Source organism: Tasmannia lanceolata, unplaced genomic scaffold, assembly GCF_043159265.1.
Source record: "Tasmannia lanceolata isolate RefF3 unplaced genomic scaffold, GAP_Taslan_0.1 ptg000012l, whole genome shotgun sequence".
NCBI lineage: Eukaryota > Viridiplantae > Streptophyta > Magnoliopsida > Canellales > Winteraceae > Tasmannia > Tasmannia lanceolata.
In genome coordinates this window covers 28,660,856-28,681,250 of record NW_027518689.1, presented here as the reverse complement: position 1 = coordinate 28,681,250, position 20,395 = coordinate 28,660,856, and the positions used below count along the sequence as shown (strand labels likewise).

At 41.6% G+C, this 20,395-nt stretch overlaps 1 protein-coding gene across 2 annotated transcripts; it reads right to left on the bottom strand.

Moving 5' to 3' along the window:
* Positions 1-17,138: 17,138 nt before the first annotated feature.
* Positions 17,139-20,052, bottom strand: LOC143887163 (uncharacterized). 2 transcript variants are annotated; one of them, XM_077391269.1, is made up of 2 exons: positions 18,151-20,052; positions 17,139-18,051 (listed from the first exon to the last, which is right to left on the bottom strand). In XM_077391269.1, the coding sequence occupies exon 1, from the start codon at positions 20,007-20,009 to the stop codon at positions 18,174-18,176; it is 1,836 nt and encodes a 611-aa protein (XP_077247384.1). In that variant the 5' UTR covers positions 20,010-20,052; the 3' UTR covers positions 17,139-18,051; positions 18,151-18,173. The 2 variants fall into 2 exon arrangements, with proteins under 2 accessions (XP_077247384.1, XP_077247383.1); XM_077391268.1 differs by having other exon boundaries at positions 18,161-20,052.
* Positions 20,053-20,395: the final 343 nt, after the last annotated feature.

Genomic DNA, 20,395 nt, shown 5'->3' with positions numbered 1-20,395 from the left:
TTTACATTCATTGCAGTGAATGATATGGGTAGTTGATCAGCTGTATAGGCTTGATTGAAGCGATTTAGACATTCAAGATAAGTATGATTTGGTTTGCTACAGATCTGACAAATATCAGATTTGGGAATGGGTTGGGGAGGACAGCCAAGGATACTTACAGTAGAATTATTGAGTTGGGGTGGAGGAAAATTCTGTGGTTGCATAGAGGGACGCGGATTAAAATTGCCTCGGCCATGGCCATTAAATTGATTGCTGTTGAAATTATTGTTAGGAAAATAATTACCTCGTTCGCCACGACCACGATTAAAACAACTACCTCGATATCCATGACCACGGTTTGTGAAGAAGGCGTTATCAATTTGTGGAGATGAAGGATTATGTTGAACGACACGATGTTCTTGAGCAAGAAGAATAGGTCGTATTTGATCAAATTTTGGAAGAGGAGGTCTAACAGTTATGGCAAAGACGAAACTATCATACTCGGATGGAAGACCACTTAGAGTTTGCATCACTAAATCTTCATCTTCTAAGGGATGGCCAATGGCACTAAGAGAATCGGAAATAGTCTTGATTTCTTGAAGAAACAAATCCATAGTTTTTGTTCCCTTTTTAAGATCACTGAATTCGACTTTCAATTGAAGATATTGGGCATTTGCTTGATCATGGAAAAGTTTTTCAACTGCTGTCTAGGTTTCACGTGCAATGAGAGATTGATAGGGTTTGAGAATTTGTTTGAGAACATCTGTAGAGAGGGTTACATTAAGCCAAGAAACTACTCTATCATCTACACGTTTCCACTGAAGATAATCAGGATTGACAACAGAGATTCCTGAGTCATTGATTAAAAAGGAAGGAGGAGGTAGAGAAGAGCCATCAACATGATCCAAAGCATCATGACTGTTAAGTATTGGAATGAAAAGAGTTTGCCATAGAATAAAGTTTTCATTATCAAATGATAGAGAAGAGATTTGATGTTAGTGATTTCAAAAACTGGATGAGAAAAGGTTGGAGGAGAGGACAACAACATTGTTTCAGAAGAAGAAAGAGAGTTAACAGTATGTTGAGGAGTTTGAGTTTCAGGAATTGTTGGAGAAGCCATAATGGATAGGAAAAAGGAAAACCAAAATTTATAGAAGGAGAGAAACAAGATAAAGATAAGAATTGTGGAGGAAAATAATAAAACGAATTTTGGAGAAAGAGATCTAAACGAATTCTTTTTTTGTCATGGATCGGATTGGTTATCTGATACCATAAAGAAGATAATAATGAGAATAATTAGCAACCCAACTGTCTGTTGTGGTTGTGTATGCTATTTATATTGAATAGTATAAGTTACAAGACAATAATGCCCTTATAAAAGAGCAATATTACAAGATTACAAAATACAGATAAATACATGATATTATCGCCGATAGTGAGTAAAGTAGGAACGGACCCGCCCACCTCATCGCGGCCACCACCAAAGTCGCGGGCGCTACCACCACGACCACCACAGGCCCTGGTAGGGCCGGGCGAACTACCGCCGCGGCCAGAACATAAGCCACCATCATAGGCGGCAAGGGCGGAGCCCTCGGCTGGAAGAACAGTAGAAGAGGCACCCGAGAAACACTGCTGAGTACGGGAATAAATCTCTATGAGTGATGGAAGCGAACCGGAGCCAAGGAGCTGCTGACGAAACAGTAAAAACTCTGGCCCAAGAGACTCTAGAAAGTGAACGGCACGGAATTGGTCACGCTGACGAGTAAGAACAGTCAGATCGGTGGTCAGGGGCATGTAGGTGTCGAGCTAGTGACAAAGTGAGGTAAATCGGCTGTAGTGATCAGATAGAGAGGCATCACCACACTGAAGACGTATCCACTCAGAATACGTGGAGCAGAGCCGAGTGAGGTTATCAACCCCAGAGTAAATGAGAGAAGCATGATCCCAGATGGTCTTGGAGGTCCACAAGGTCATCAGCGGTCTATACACCTGGGGGGTCATACTCTGCCACAGAAAAGTGCGGATGAGGGCATCATCCTGTCGCTACCTATCATAGGAGGGATCAGAGGAAGGAGGAGGATCCCGCTCAATGAGAGACACCTTACCTCGAGCGAGGAGGTAGGTCTCAACAGCGAGACTCCAACTCAGGTAGTTGGAGCCATCAAGACGTTCTGATGTCATCTGTGGGAAAGAGTATTCCACCGATGGAGAGTAAGATGACGGAGTATAACTCAAAGATGAAGCTGGCGCCAGAGCGGAGAGGGTGTCAGCAAGAGAGGGGCTGGCTGACAGGAGGGGGATCTGTAACACCTAGGGGATCCATGCCAAAATACGGGAGGGAGACAAAGGATAGGAGAGGCTCTCAATCACACCAGCAAACTAAGAGGAGAAGTAAGATAGAGGAATAAAGGGAAAGGAAGTCATATGTGGGATCCAAAGAATAGAGTGCGACCCTGAGAGAGAACTCGAAGAGAGGGGCGAGAAATGCAAGCCATAGAGAAACAATGAGAGACAAGGAAGATAACCGAAGCTGCGCAGAGCGAGAAGTAGGGGTGTGCATTATTCGGTTAAAACCGATTTAACCGACCGAACCGAAATAGTTTGGTCATTTCAGTTCGGTTATCAGGTTAATCGGTTCGGTTTCGGTGTTCAAATTATACAAAATCCGGTTTTCGGTTTTCCCAAAAAATATTTCGGTTTTATCGAAAACCGAAGCTCTACACTCCTAAGAAGAGTAGTCATATTATAAAGGAGTCTGTGCCAGGTAAAACACGTGGTGCAACTATAGCACTTCCTTTCTTTGACCACTAAGATTGTGGGTCCAACTAATTAAAAAAAAAGATTGTGGGTTCACGTCACGAACGCTCGGTGGAAGTGATATACTCATTTTTAACTTGAACAGCCCCTCTAATGTATTTAATATTACTATCTCTTTACACTAAAGGGTTTGTACCAAGTAGAAAAAGGGGCGAACATATAATTAGCAGCTTTTTAATGCATAGTTGAAAAATCAGTGACAACAAGCTGTGATAGTCAAAAGTGACTGCAAGGAGTTACATCACATTATTAACTGTCCATTACTTTTCAATTTATGGAAAAATGATATCTCCACCCCCTTTTTGTTTGCAAAAAAGCATGAAAATAACTAAAAGGGAGTGGAAATATCACCTCCTTTGAGAATACCCAAACTTTTGTTGCAAGAGCTTTGATTAAAGTTTATTTTCTCTATTTGCACTATACACAAACATCTGGTTCGTTCTTGGGATTTTCTTCTTTACAGGAGGAGAAGATATGGCAGAAATAGCACAAGTATTTTTATTCCATCTTCGTGATGCAGTGTTTGGCAATCTGAAAGATATGGAAGAAATAGCACAAGTATTAAATCCATATGGGGTTTTGAGGAGAAGCTCTTTAGGGTTTGAAGAGTATAAAAAAAAGGGAAAAGAGAACCAGAAGGGGGTTTCTCATGCTCTCTCTCTCTCTCTCTCTCTCTCTCTCTCTCTCTCTCTCACACACACACACACACACACTCGATTTCGTTAAGAAGAAATAGAAGAAGAGGCTTGCCATCTCTCTCAGATCCTCCACCTCCACCATCAGTGCAAGTCTCTCTCTCTCTCTCTCTCTCTCTCTCTCTCTCTCTCTCTCTCTCTCTCGATTTGGGCTTTTACTTAGGGAAATTCCATGTCTTGTCGAAGTAAAACCGAACCAAAACCGAAACCGAAAAACCGAAATATGATGATTTTCAGTGAATTCGGTTTTAACCGAAAAACATAATTCGGTTTTCGGTTTCGGTTCGGTTCGGTTGCACTCATAATCGGTTCAGTTTCGGTTCCAAAATTGGGGTAACCGAAATTCGTTCGGTTCCAACTATTCGGTCAGTTCGGTTCGGTTTAAACCGAATGACCACAACCCTAGCGAGAAGGACTTCAAAAAGGTAATTTAGACCGTGAGGAAATGAAAGAAAGAAAAGAAAAAAGGGAATTGAAGAAGAGGTTTAAGGGTTTAGAAAATGAGGATAGGGGTGGAGAGCATGGTTTTAAATTTCAGCCGAAACGTTTTGTTTCGGCCGAAATACATCGGTTTCGGCACAAACCGAAACAAAACTCACATGAAGTCGTTTCTTTACAAGATTTCAACCGAAATTTCACCGAAATGTCTCCCATTTTTGGACTTTTTACAAAATTTCCACCGAAATTTTAAAAATGTAAACCGAAATGTTATAATTTCCATCGAAATTTATGAAATAGCCAAAATTTCAACCAAAATCGTCGAAATTGACACTGAAATTTTAGACATTTCGGTCGAAATTAAAAAAATAAACAAAATCTTAATCATATTTTTACATGATTTCGGCCAAAATTTCAGCCTGAAACTGAAACGTTTCGGTTTCGGTGGTGGCCGAAACTGAAATTTAAAACCTTGGTGGATATTAGAAAAAAAAACTAGAAGAGAATGGAAAGAAGGGTGGGAGAGAGGTTCAAGGAACCATCGGAGGCGTGGGTGGAGGGGCGAAAGGGGTGGACAACAGAACGGGGGTCGGATTTGAGTACAGGGAGGTCGAAGAGGGGTTTGGGTGGGGGCGAGGAGGGGTGAAGGGGTATTGGGAGGTGGGCGAAGGAGGAGAAGGGACGGGGTGGGGTGGGGTTTTGTTGCAGGCGGGAGGTGGGGGTGTTATCTAGGTGGAGTGAGTGGAGAAGAGGGTAGCGGGGGGAAGGGGGTCTCCAGGGGGACAAGAGGGGTTTGAGAGATGGGGAGGGGTCGGGAAGTTGGGGCGAGGGTGGGGCGTGGGTGTGGCTGTGTTGGGGCTAGCGAGGGGAGGTGTCGAGGGTCAGGGAAGAAGACGGAGAGGGGTAGGATGAGGGCTAATGGTGGGGTTAGGGCTGGATAAGGGAAGAAGATGGTGAGGTTAGGGTTAGATGTAGTTTAGGGTTTTAGATGGAGGGGAAGAAGAAGAAGAAGAAAAAAATAGAGGGATAACAATGGTGGTCCTGAGGGACCCAAACCATAGGGCTCTGATACCATGTTGAGAGGAAATAGAGAAGAGAAAGTCGGTGAGTTAGAGAAGACTCCCCCTCACTTATGTATTTATAGAAGAGAGAAGAGTACAAAGACAACTATGCCCTTAGGAAAATACACACACAATCTCTACTTCCAACAAAAATATTCTTCATAGTTTCATTCACGAGGGGTGTTTTCGTAACATTCAACAACCCTACTCAAAATGACAAACTCTTCATTTGTTCGTCGTTTGGGTGACGATTCTCCTCTCTCAAGTACCTTGAGAACCTTTCCTCAACAAGGATAAGTGGTGGGTAGCCGGGAATCTGAGAGTTGATTGAATCTTAAGTCAAGTGAAGTCAAATCAATGAAGTGAACATCCCAACCTCTTTGTTTGAAGTTTTGCCAAGAAGAATATGATCTAGCGGGGGAATGAAAGAATTCGGTGTTTCTTTCCTCTTCCCTCCCCTAATCTTTCGGCCATAACTATAGCTAAAGTAAGGAGGATAATTTATGCTTAGGATGCATGACCAAGAGCAACAATTAAGCAGATCACACTCTATAAAAAATAATATGTAGACTTGTAGAGGTTGATATCCCATTCATAACAAATCATCCAGTGAAAATATGAATAAGAGATGTTTCCCTTGACATAGAATTGAATAGAAGAAAACTTGCACATTGTATTGCGGGCCTCTATGCTGCTCTGAATAACAATGCCTTCTCCATGACACCTGCAAGAACAAAGAGCCACAGTCCCGCCTATAAACACCCATTCCCATTTGTTGTGAGGAAAGAAGAGATGAGACTGAGAGAAGAAAGTATGAGTTAGAGCCTAGCTCCCCCACTTAGGTATTTATATAAGAAAGACTCATGAGTACAGTGATCACTAGGCCCCTTAGGCATATATACACGTCTAACACTCCCCCTCAAGCTGGAATGTAGATATTATACATTCCAAGCTTGTTACAAATGTCATTTAGTTTGGCTTTACTCAGAGACTTGGTAAAGAGATTAGCTAGCTGGTCAACTGATTGGGTGAAGGAAACGTGTATCTCGCCCTATTGTATTCTTTGGCGAATGAAATGGCAATCAACCTCTATATGCTTGATTCTCTCATGGAAGATATGATTCGTAGCAATGTGAATAGCAGCCTTATTATTACAGTAAAGTTGGGTTGGAAAAGAGGAAGGGAAACCAATCTCTGATAGGAGAGAGCACAACCAAATAAGCTCTCCACTCGTATGTGACATGGCTTGATATTCTGCTTTTGCGCTTGACTTGGAAACTATGTCCTGTTTTTTACTTCGCCACCATATCAAATTACCCCCAACAAAAGTACAATAGCCAGTGGTGGATCTCCTATCTGCTGGAGATCCCGCCCAATCTGCATATCGAAATCCTTCCAACCCATGCTTTTTGAATAGCAAGCCTTTCCTTGGTGCCCCCCTCAGATAGTGACAAATCTGAACCACTGCTGCCCGGTGGGAGGTACGTGGAGCACTCTTAAATTGGCTAACTACGCCAACTGCGTATAAGATATCTGAGCAAGTAACAGTGAGATAAATAAGCTTCCCAACTAGCCGATGGTACCTGCTGGGGTCATCCATTAAGTCTCCCTCATCTGAAAGTAGATTTGTATTTGGGTCCATGGGAACATAAGCTGGTTTCATCCCCATAGAACCAGTCTCATCCAACAGATCTAGCACATACTTCCTCTGAGAGAGGGAGAGACTACTACCAGAATAAGCTACCTCAATCCCCAAAAAGTATCTTAAGCGCCCAAGGTCTTTTGTGGAAAAATCTTTCAACAGGAAGGCCTTCAACCTCTGTATTGCAACTGTGTCACTGCCTGTAATGATAATGACATCTGCATACTGAGGAGGACATCTTCCCCTTAGCAACATACTCCTCAGTCGAGCCACCATGGAGAAAGGCATTCTTGACATCAAGCTGATATAGGGGCCATCCTCGATTGACGGCGAGGGAGATAAACACTTTGACAGAAGAAATTTTGGCAAACCTAGATCCAACACATGCCTATTTGTATACTTGGCCTTCTCCTTTCATTCATATCATGTCCAGTCCATAACTCAATCTCTTCAACAGCTTCTGTTGAGAGAGGTAGAGAAAAGAGAGAAAGTAAAGAGTGAGAGAAAAGATTGAGTTAGGGTTCTCCCCCTCACTCATGTAATATAAATAATAAAGAGTGAAGTATAAAGACAAGTATGCCCTTGGGCATTACAATAAAGACCTAAAGACCTGTTAACACTCCCCCTCGAGCTGGAATGTAGATATCTAACATTCCTAGCTTGTTACAATTATCAACTAACTTAGCTCTACTTAGAGGCTTCGTGAACATGTCTGCTAATTGATCTGTAGATCTGGTAAACACAGGAGATATGTAGCCTCGCTGAATCAAATCTCTAATGAAATGACAATCCACTTCAATATGTTTGGTCCTCTCATGGAAGATTGGATTCGTGGCAATGTAAATGGCGGATTTGTTGTCACAGTATAACTGAGCTGGAGAAGAAGAAGGAGGAAATCCAATCTCTGAAAGTAAGGAACGTAGCCACATGAGTTCGCCACTCGTATGAGACATAGCTCTATATTCTGCCTCGGCACTGGATTTAGACATGACATCTTGTTTCTTACTTCTCCATGAAACAAGATTACCTCCAATAAAGGTGCAATATCCTGTAGTAGACCGCCTATCGGCCGGAGATCCTGCCCAGTCTGCATCAGTGTATCCTTCAATTCTCTGGTGCCCATGCCTCTGAAATAACAACCCTTTACCTGGCGAACTCTTCAGATATCTCAATATCTGAAGTACAGCATCCCAGTGTGAAGTGCGAGGTGAGCTCATATGCTGGCTAACAGAGCTAACTGCAAAGGTAATATTTGGACGTGTAACAGTAAGATAAATGAGCTTACCAACTAAGCGTCTGTATCGCCCTGGATCTTCTAACAGGACTCTCTCCTCAGGGAGTAATTTCATATTCTGGTCCATAGGAGTTGAGGCAGGCTTGACTCCCAAACAACCTGTCTCATCAAGAAGATCCAAAACATACTTCCTCTGTGAGAGGTAGATACCCATAGTCGAATAGGCAACCTCAATGCCCAGGAAATACCGAAGACGACCCAAATCCTTAGTAGAGAACTCTGTCTGAAGGAAGGATTTGAACCTCTGAATGCCACCTGTATCACTACCAGTGATAATGATATCATCGACATATACTATCAACAGAACACAACCAGCCTGAGACTGAAAACTGAAGACGGAGTGATCAACTGCGCACTGCTTCATGCCAAAGCGAATAAGTGTAGCACTGAACTTCCCAAACCAGGCTTTCGGAGATTGTTTGAGACCATAAATGGATTTCCTCAAACGGCAAACAAGAGAAGATCTCTCCCCCTGAGCAACATATCCAGGAGGTTGCTCCATATAAACCTCTTCCTCCAAATCACCATGAAGAAAGGCATTCTTTACATCCAACTGATGAAGATGTCAGCCATGATTCACAGCAAGGGATAGCAGGACATGGACAGAAGGAATTTTCGCACTGGTGAAAAAGTCTCGCCATAATCAATCGCATATGTCTGCGTGTACCCTTTGGCAACAAGTCGAGCCTTAAGGCGCTCAACTGTGCCATCAAGAAGGTGCTTGACTGCATAAACCCAACGACAACCAACGGGGCGAGCACCATATGGTAGAGGGACCAAATCCCATGTCTGATTGGCCTGAAGGGCCTGCATCTCAAGATCCATAGCCACCCGCCAGCATTGATGATCAAGTGCCTCCTATAGAGTCTTAGGTAGAGAACTAGAGGACAAAGATGAAAAAAAACTACGAAATACAGGGGTGAGAAAGTCATAAGACACAAAAGAGGAAATGGGATGAGCAGTACTGCGAGACCGAGTGCGAGAGCCAATGGGAGAGTCAGAATGTACCTCAGAAGTGGGGATCTTCGGCTGAGATGATGATGGCTCGGGCGGGGCTGAATGAGCAGCAGATTTGGCCCGACGCTGATATTGCTTCAATGGTTGAGGTAGAGGGGCTGCACAAGGCGCTGACGTCGGCATAACAATAGAATCAACTATAGGGGAGGAACTGGACACCAGAGGTGTAGAAACAGGGATGGGATCAGGAAGAACCGGAAGAGGAAGAACAGGAGTATGCAAGGAATCCTCCTGAAGTGTAGAGGGGGAGGGATCCAACGAGATGGATGGACTAAAAAATGATTGAGTCCCAAAGAATGTAACATTCGCCGAGATAAAGGATCGTCGCAGGTGAGGGCTGTAGCAACGATAACCCTTTTGGGTCCGAGAGTAACCTAGAAAGATACACCGTTCGGCCCGAGGATCCAACTTATCTAATCCTGACCCAAGAACGTGGACAAAACAGAGACAGCCAAAAACTCGAGGTGTAAGAGAGAAAGGGTCAGAGGTAGGATGGAGAATCGAGAACGGAGAGGTGCCACCAAGGACCGAAGAGGGAAGCCTATTCGCCAGGTAGCATGCTGTGAGTACAACATCAGCCCGATAGGTCTTAGGGACCCGTATCTGAAAGAGTAGTGTCCGGGCCCCATCTAATAAGGAGAGACGCTTCCTCTCAGCCACTCCATTCTGCTGAGAGGTATGAGCACATGAGGACTGATGAAGAATGCCTTGCGAAGAGAGGAATTCCTGAAAACCATTTGAGTAAGAGAAATATTCCTTTGCATTGTCAGTGCGAAGACATTGGATAACACATGAGAATTGATTACTAACTTCAGCATAGAAATCACGAAACACAGAAAAAACTTCAAAACAATCTTTTATTAAATAAGTCCATGTCATACGTGAATAGTCATTAATAAAGACCACAAAATAGCGAAATCCAAAAAAAGAGGTAGTCCTCGCAGGACCCCATACATCAGAATGAACAAGAGCGAAAGGGTGTGAAGCCGGACTAACAGTCCTAGAGGGAAATGGCACACGATGATGCTTCCCAAGTTCACAGGCCTCACACTGAAAAGACCTAACAGATGAAGAAGGAACGAAGGGAATCCTGCGTAAACGCTCCATAGACGGGTGACCTAGACGGCAATGCCACTGGTATGCATCGACCGAGCCATGTAGAATCGGATGGGACGGAGTGCAGTCGAGACGATAAAGGCCATCCACCTCACGGCCCGAGCCAATCATCCTCCCAGTCGAGAGATCCTGAAAAAGACAATATGAAGGAAAAAATGAGATAGAATAATGAAGATGCTTTGTTAATTGACTAACAGAAAGTAAACTGAAAGGTGACTTGGGGACAGAGAGCACAGATGATAATGTAATGCCTGGTGAAGGGGAACAACTGCCAACACCAGTGATAGGAGAGGTACTCCCATCAGCAAGAGTAATAGAACGTGATACAACATGATGAAAATCATGTAAGGATGACTGGGTACCTGTCATGTGATGAGATGCTCCCGAATCAATAGTACATGAGCTAGAACTAGAGAGGAACGAAGCAGGAGAACTACTTGGCTGAACAAGACCACCAGTAGGAGGGCGGCTGGCAGACCTGAAACGCTGTAGCTCATCATAGTCGGCACGAGAGACGACCATTTGATCGGTCAGAGTAGCCAATGGTGTCTGTGAGGGGTTGTCAATAGGAGCAGGCGAATATGGAAGGGCAAGATGTGCAGTACGCGGCCCTGACGAGGATCTGAAGTGTGACGCAGCTCAGGATGGAGATCAAAGCATGTCTCGTGATAGTGACCCTCACGCCTACAATGAGTACAATAGGGCCGAGCTCGACCTCCACGGCCACCCTCTCGGCCGCCGCCACGTCCGCCTCGGCTAGTATCGCGACCACGGCCGCGACCAAAAGTGCCTCCTCCTCGGGAAGGGCGGTCAGCGACTCCATAAGCAGCAGTAGTCGAGACATCCACGGGAGTAGGAACAGTAATGCCAAGTGCACACTGCTGAGCTCGTAAAAATACCTCCTGAAGAGTGGGTACAGTACCAGACCCAAGAATGTGTTGTCGAAGATGAGTGAACTCTGATCCAAGACCCTCATGGAAATGAACAACACGGAGCTGATCCCGCTGTCTGCTGCCGTGGTAAGATCAGTGGTGAGAGGCATAAGAGCATCCAGCTGCTGGCAATAGGAGACAAACTGTCTGTAGTAATCATGGACTGTAGAATCACCGCGCTTGTGACCCATCCAGCGCTAATAAGTGTCGCAGAGACGGGCGACATTCCCCTCACCAGAATATAATGCCGCAGTGTGCTCCGATACCTTTTTGGCAGTAGGGAGATTCATCATGGTGCTAGCAATGGCAGGGGTCATACTCTGCCATAGAAGTGTACGAACAAGGGTATCATCTACATCCCAATCATCAAAGGTAGGGTCAGTCTCAGGAGGGGGCTCACGACGAATAATAGAAATCTTTCGTCGGGCCTTCAGATATGTCTCCACAGCAATCTTCCAAGTCAAATAGTTGGATCCATCAAGACGGGAAGTGGTAATCGGTGGGAATGACGCATCCACCGAAGACAAAGACGACGACGCAGCCTGACGCGGCTGGGAACTAGTAGCCATAGCTGGACTACGAATTATAGGGTCCTCAATACGAGGCGTATCTTCCATAAGAGACCGGGAAGAAGACTGAAGAGGACTAACAACGAGCAAGTAGAGACAAGGATGAAGACTATAAGCAAGCTAATAGACCGCGGCTTCGTGAGGACAACATATGCATAAGGGAGGCATGAGACAGCCTCACGACATAAAGACAAAGTCGAGACAACTCCAAGCCACAAACATCGCAACGATGTAAGTACAAATCCAGAACAACACCATGAAGATAATGATCAAGCCGAACAAGAAAATCTAGGGCATAGCTATGACCCAAAAGAGGAAGAAGAGATTATGATGGATCAGATTGGGGCAAGAGTGGGGAAAAGAGGGTACTGTAGCAGGACCGGTAGCGATGTACTGTAGCGATTTACTGTAGCAGTACTGTAGCGATTCACCGTAGCAGTACTGTAGCGATTCACCGTAGCAGTACTGTAGCGGGTACTGTAGCAAAGAATGGAGGGGTTATGGTTAGGGTTAGGGAAAAAAGAAGGAAAAAGAAAAAAAAATGGCCCTAGGCATCCATGCCCTAGAGCTCTGATACCATGTTGAGAGAGGTAGAGAAAAGAGAGAAAGTAAAGAGTGAGAGAAAAGATTGAGTTAGGGTTCTCCCCCTCACTCATGTAATATAAATAATAAAGAGTGAAGTACAAAGACAAGTATGCCCTTGGGCATTACAATAAAGACCTAAAGACCTGTTAACAACTTCTATTCTCATCCATCCATCCTTTGTCCTCTTTTTCCTTCAATTTTGTCTTTTCTTCCTCTTTCCCCTTTGCACTCAGCCACCCTTGATGGTTGTTGCACTACCATCACTCTCAGCCAATTTTTTGGTTGTACAAGCACTTTTGTGGTTGCATGCACCATAATTGTTTCCATCCGTCTTTATGGTTGTTGCAAAATTTCTGATTTCCCTTCAATTTGCTTAATTTCATTGCTCTTTTCATCACATCAACTTTTACATCATCATTCATTTCTTGTTGGATACTTTGGCTCTAAACAGATTTGGTAGTATCTCAACTCAACTCAACAAAGCCTGTCCCAAACTAGTTGGGGTCGGCTAAATGAATCCTTTAGAAAAAATTCATGAAGAAGGTAAAAGGAATCTATGCGGCTCTAATCCTGGTTCTAATTAGATTCTTCTACGTGGATCATTTTCTTCCATTCTATCCTATCCAAGGTTATGTTCTCTGTTATGTTCCTAGCTATCAAGTCTTTCCTCACTGTTTCTACGCAAGTTAATTTTGGTTTACCCTTACCTCTTTTTACTCCCTCAATTTGGCACGAGTCGCCTCTTCTCACCGGAAAATCCAAAGGCCAACGTTGGATATGTCCAAACCATCTTAAGCATTGCTCTCTCATCTTCTCCTCAATTGGTGCCAGCCCCACCTTTTTACGAATGTCTTCATTTTTAATTCTATCTAACCTTGTGTGACCGCACATCCATCTGAGCATTCGCATCTCCGCTACACTCATCTTATGCACATGCTGCTTCTTGGTGGCCCAACATTCTGAGCCGTACAGCATGGCTAGCCTCACAGCTGTTTTATAAAACTTTCCCTTCAACTTGGTAGGGATTTTACGGTCGCACAGAACCCCTGAGGCAAGCTTCCACTTCAACCAACCTGCTCTTATTCTATGGTTAACATCCTCTTCAATCTCCTTCCTTATGTAGAATTGAACAAAGATAGCGAAAGATATCCCTCTTAGGTACCTCCTGTCCAGTCATATTTACTACGTCCTCGTCCCGCCTCCTTACATTACTAAAGTTGCATTCCATATATTCTGTCTTAGTCCTACTCAGTCTAAAACCTTTAGATTCCAAATTAGTTCTCCATAACTCTAATTTAGCATTTACTCCTGCTTTGGTTTCGTCGAATAATACTTAGTCATCTGCAAATAACGTACACCACAACACCTCATCCTAGGGGTAAGCTCATCCATAACTAGCGTAAAAAGATAAGGGCTTAGAGCTGATCCTTGGTACAGTCCTATTGTAATTGGAAACTCACTAGATGTGCCATCCGTGGTTCTAACACTAGTTACTGCTTCATCGTACATATCCTTAATCACATCAACATATTTAGTAGGCACTTTTTTCCTTTCAAGGACCCACCACATAACACTCATGGGAACCCTATCATACGCTTTCTCCAAATCAATGAAAATCATATGAGGGTCCTTTTTATTCCATTAACCGCCTAATCAATAAGATAGCTTTCATAGTCGATCGTCTGGGCATGAAGCCAAACTGATTCTCTGACTCTTTGATCTCTTTCCTTAGTCTATGGTCAATTACCCTCTCCCAAAGCTTCATGGTGTGACTCACTAGCTACCTTCATTTAACTAATCAAATAAAACCTAGGACTTTCTTCTTACAAAAAGAAAATACAAAGCATCAATATTAGCCAAAACTTTCGTCTTTTTCTTAGCAGAAACTTTCGTATTTAGTTCATAATAATAAAATCATCTGATTTGAGCTTTACATTCATTTTATATTTATAGAGTTTGCATGATAGAATTCCATCCAAACTTGGTTATGCCATTCAAAAAAAAAAAAAACAATAGAACTAGGAAGAGTAAACAAAAAATAAACAACAAAAACTACCTGAAATTTCTGTTTTCCTATTATTCAAAAAAAAAAAATCTCTATTCCAAAGACTTCTCAAGTTTCCTAATACTTCTCTAACTCACACGAATACTTCCTTGAATTTCTCTTTTTTCATCCATCATGTACTAACCTCCTAAAATTCTTCAAAGCAACCTACTCCTATGTGACACTTTATCGGCCAACTGATCAAATTCCTATTCAAAGTCCTAAACCTACTAAAATCAAACTCTCGTGTTCGGTCAAACCAAAAATAACAAATAATGAAAGAAAAAAACTAAACTAAGAAGCCTAGAATTGACAAGGGCCATCAAATTTGTGATCACCTTGATTATTGAGCGTTCTTGTAATGATCGACTTTCCATTGATAATCTTCTTGTACAATCTCGGCCTGATCGATGATTTGGACAATTGGTTCGTCGATCCAATGGTCTAGAACAGTCGGATCATGGCTTTGAACCTGCCGGCCCTTGGTCTGATCATCTAATAACCAATCTTGACCATCCGGCCTTCGATCGACTGAGATGCACCTACATCACCATGCCAACCAGTGAATAACATATTAGAATTATTGGATGGGTGAAGGAGATAAACCGATCATTGAAACAAACACCGAGGTCTAGATGAACTAGCAAGAGACAGCATGGAAAGATTGGATATTGTAATTAGACGCATTTTGATTACGGTTGTTAGGGTAAAAATGCTCTTGATAAGTATTAGCAGGGGACAATTCAGACCTCTCTAGCTCTTCTTTGGTTGTAGTCTTCATATACTCTGTTGATCCTTGTCTACAACTACATGTTAAATCCTACATACAAACACTTTCATGTGTACAGAAACACCAATATCTAAGAAAAAATGTATATCTAGTAGAAATTAATGTCATCCATAGTAATACATGTCATTTGGACATTGATTATCACCTTATCCTATCAGCTAGCCCAATAATGAACAATGTAGAGCAAATGAAGCATTAATTGTGAGAACGTCAGGATGAGGCAAACAAGAAATTTAGCCTAAAAAATGAAACAGGTCTATAGTAATCAGTTTTGCAGTTATGCAAAACAGTACTTCATAATGCACATACCCATAACAAATTAAAAACAAGTTTTTTTATTCAACTTGAAATCAAGAAAAACAAAAATGAATATATATCATTGACATTGAAATATGAAAAGCAAGCATGGCAAGAGAGCAGAAGAAATTTGTCTTAGATATGAATTCTACAGTTAGAAAAGGAAGACTAGGCCGTGGGTACAACATCCATTTTGAAGTGCCATAATAACATGCATGGAATTTACAATGAACACGTGCGCGCGCACACAGGCACATAGACCCCCCACAAGTATAAATGCATCTTTTAAATTCTTCACCATATTTCCTATGAAACTTCCCACGTAATTCTGAATTCTTAACATTTTGAGAACCTCAACTATTAAAAAAAAAAAACATTTTGAGAACTACCACCTCACTCCTCCAGCAGCCAAATATGCTCCGTCTGCCCTGCACACTTTGTGCAACAAAAGTTTTTGGTCACACATACAGAAGTTTAATCCCACTTCAATGTGACACAAGTTCCTGCCCATGTGAAAGAGGATCTATCACTCTGCTATGTATCCTAAAAAGATACGATGCAACATGTGGGAACTCTTTCTCTTATAAGAAGTGACTTGACTCATGTTAATGACAAATTGACAATAACTGTTCACTGGTTGTGTTTATGTCTTGTTTCCATCATGTGTATAGTTATCTTAACACAGAGAGACTCGAATACAACTCCACAGAAAACAGTATAAATACTCTTGAAAAAGGTCGAGTAAACAGAACACAGGTCAAAAGCTTCTCAGTAACATGAATAACATACAAATAAAGTCCATAAAGATCAACACAAAATCCTACACAAGATCATGAAACAAGTCTAAACCCTTACAATCAACCCTGGCCCTTTATATAAATATACTTCTAGTTAACAAATCCGTCTAAAAGGCCTTCGCTATGGCACCAATGGCTGAATGTCAAAAATATCATGTTCTGCCTCAGCACTTCCAGGGAAAACTTCAGGATGTAAGACTCTGAACACTACAGAAAACCTGAAGGATGTAAGACTCCTAACAATACATAAGTAGGCAATTGAGGATTACAATTACAGCCGATATCATTGGTTCGACTGCTAGTCCCAACTAACTATAATGACAGCCTCGGAATTTCTGCACTTTTTAATAGCTTAACCTTCTGGATCTATTATATACCCTTTGGCGGATACACAAACACCATCAAAGCAAAAAAAAACATAAAGAAGTCAATAAGTCATACACCACTTGTTATTAACTTATTGTCCAATCAATTAATCAATGATTTGGCTTTCACTGATAGACTCAGTTGAACCCCTGATGAAGCTAAACTGAGAAGGTCCCACTAGTTAGTAAGATGAGTTACCCACAAATTCTGCCTCCTAGAAAGGAAGAGATTCCTATTAATCAGATGCACACATAGGCAAAAAAAAAGTACTTCAAAATGTAGTGAAACCATTTACAGTAGAAATTCTAAGTTTTCTCTTTCAGGATCAAAATAAAAAAAAGTAGTAGTATATCAATGAAAGTACCCTTCCAATAAGCTAATGAATGATGAATCCGGTTATTTTAAAGTAAATGAAAGTACTTTCTTAATCAACAAAACAATGTGTTACTTAGGAAGGAAAAAACTTACCCAGTTTCCTTTAAAGGTATAAACTTCTCAGAAAGCGACAAATGCTGGAAATATTTCCACCATATAAAGATGATCCTTAAGGTATGCCACTAGCTGCATTTATTTCAACAAATTAAAATGCGTCAGCAGAAATCCATTGTTCAAAAAGTCACCTCTCCTTCTTCACTTGAACAAAAACTACTGAAGCAATTCCCAAGATTCATTCTATTTTCAGTCTGTTGCGAGAAAGTCTACGAAAATAGATACATAAAAGTACCTCTCAATCATTTCACTAAGAAGTTGCTTACAAGTCTCATTCTTTTGAAAAATGCCCCAAACTAGGTATGGAACATTTATCCATCTGCAAGAACAACTCTTAAGCTTCTTCCATTCTTTACAATGGCTATCAGTCATTATGGTATATGTTTTAAGATTAGGCACCATGGAAAAGATGTCTACAAGGGTGCTGAAATTTTTAGTACTAGATTCAAATCAACTACTTTGTAAACATGAAAATGTTCCATATCTTCAAGACTGGTTTTGCGCTGCCCCTCCAAAAAATGTGCGGTTGAGACTGAATGTGTCTGCATACTCTGATCTTCAGAATGTGTCTGTTGTCACTTGATCAAATAGATGAACACCAGAATTGACAAACAACAACATTATGCTATTTTGTTTGGCATTAGGAATCAGGGTCTAACCAATCTCCTACATTCTCTAGTGGTTTGAGGCAATAAGTACTCTGTTGCCATGAGGTGTAGGGTTCAAGACTGGTAAAGAGGGTGAAAGGAAAGCTCTTCAAAAAAAAGTAGGAATCAGGATCTACCCTGCATGTGGGTAAATGATCTCTAGCATATTTGTTATGATGCACATTGCAGTGTGCCATGAAGATATGCAAACATAACATCCATGAGCTAGGAATGTCATCAACTAACCACACTGTGAAAGTAGTCATCCAATGGATTTAGGAGTGTCCTAGATGCGGTTGCATGGCTGAAATTGGTCAATAACTTTCACTGCTGACTAACCCGAGATATACACCAATGCAGTCTAGCCAAATATCACTGGTCTGAAGTGATCAACGCTGTCTCAGTCGTGGATCTGATCCATTGACATGGATGAATCATGCCCGCATAATGTCACAGAACATTATCATTCATTCCACCTGAATACAAAAATTATATAATGTGTCATGAATAAACATAACCCATATATAAGTTTGCATGCATATAATGATAAAATTCAAAATACATGAAATACTCACAAGAAAATACCTGAAAGGCAATGCTAACATCCTACAGTGATGAGGTCAGGACTTTGGTTATAAGCTTGCATCTCATTGAAGAGCTCTTGTGCATCCCAAACTCTCCCTACCTGGCATAATTCACGAATAAGGTTGTTGAAGCAATTAACAATTTTGGTCTTTAATTCCTTGCGAGGCATTTCTCCAAAAATTCGAATAGCCTCATCTATCCTTCCATTTCGGCAATGGCCATTGATCAATGCAGAGTATGTAATAGCATCAGGCTCAATGCCTTTATTCAACATGGAGTCGAAGAGATGTACAGCCTCATTCATTTCGCCCGTCAAACAATATGCATCCATCAATGTGTTATATGTGATTATATCAGGCTTCTCGCCTCTTTGAATCATCACTGCTAACAGCCCATGCGCTTCTCTGGTCATTCCTTCTTTACAGAGAGCATCTACCAATATATTGAATGTTACAACATCTGGTGAGATGTCCTGATCCGACATTTCATCGAACAGTTTTGTAGCTTCTTCCCACCGACCCAAGTTGCATAGGCCATGGATTAAGGAATTGTAAGTGAAAATATTCGGCGGAATACTTCTACCGGCCATTTCGGAAAACAGATCCATGGCTGTCTCAATCAATCCGACTTTGCAGAGACCGTCAATGATCGTGCTATATAACCTTATGTCGGGCTTACACCTACACTTGTCCATTACTCTGAGCAACCCAACTGCCATCCCTGTGTTTCCTGATTTGCAAAGACCATTCACCAGAGTTCCATATGTAATTATGTCAAATGGGTATCCATTGTCTAGCATCTTTGCAAAGAACCCAGTTGCCTCCATGGTTTTATCCACCATAAAAAGCCCCTTAATCAAAGTGTTTACAGTTACCACATTTGGCTCATAACCACGTCTCAGGATGTCTCCAAAAACAGCAAAACCAGAATTCATCTGATTCAAGTGGCAGAAACAATTGACCAAAATGTTCAAAGTACACATACTTGGAGCAATTCCAACTAAATTCATCCTTTTATAGAGTGATAACACAATTGAATGGTGCTCCATTTTGGCAACAGCCCCTAACAGCTGAGTAAAAGTCACAATTGACGGTAAGGGTTGCGCGAGAACCAATTGATCAAAGATATACAATGCATCGCCTAAACTAACACCTGAAATTACTTCAGATGCTCGCGAATTTGGCTCAATAGTTTTTTGAAATTTGCAAATCCCACTGACCAAAGTTGCATAAGTAATTAAATCAGATGGGTATCCAATATCAACCATCTTAAAAAATAATTTTTTCGCCTCTTCGATTTTATCCACCATAAATAGACCCTTTATCAAAGTAGCCATAGTTACAGCATCTGGGTCAAAACCGCGCTTAATGATTTCCCCAAAAATGGCATAGCCTAAATCTACCCTATTCAAATGGCACAAACAATTGAGTACAATGTTGAATGTATACATATTGGGTGGGATTCTAAACGAATTCATTTTTCTATAGAAAGAAAACACAGTTTCATAGTGTCCCATTTTGTAGACAGCCTTAATCAGATGGGAAAAAGTTGAAATCGGAGGTAAGGGTTCGATGAGAAGCAATTGATCGAAGAGATGGGTTGCATCCTCCAAACTAAAAAGATCAAAGTCTGATTTAATAGAGTGATATCTAGCAAATTTTATGAATTTTTTTCGGTTTGAGATATTAGGACTGTGATGGGTAGTCTTAGAATTGGGTAAGAAAGTAGTAATTTCAGGTGGAGAAGTGGGAATAGGTTGAAAAATCTTACCCTTTTGAGTTTGAGAAGTTAATTTTCTTCTCATTGAGAAAGAAAAAGAAGCAACAGAAGCAGCATTTCTCATCCCCATTCATTCATCGAAGTGGGTCTAGAAGGTTTGTTTCTCTCTCGAAGTTTTGAGGGAGAGAGAGAGAGACAGGTGGGTTTTGTTCATTGAATCTGAACGGAGAGTGTCTTTAGTTCATTGAATCTGAACGGTTGCTTTTTTTACATTTTTGTTAGTGTACAGATTGGATGGACAGGATGGATTAATTGTATTTTAGGGTCATTTGGATTTTCATTTGTATTTGTATTTGTATTTGTATTTGTATTTTAAGGGGAAATGTTATAGGGAAATGATATTAGCACAACCATTTAGTAGTTGCACGGTCCAGCTTGTCGTTTCGTTTTGGGTTTTCTCCTTAGGGCCCTCGTTAAGGTGCATTGGGAAAGGAATTTTCCAATCATTTTTCACAT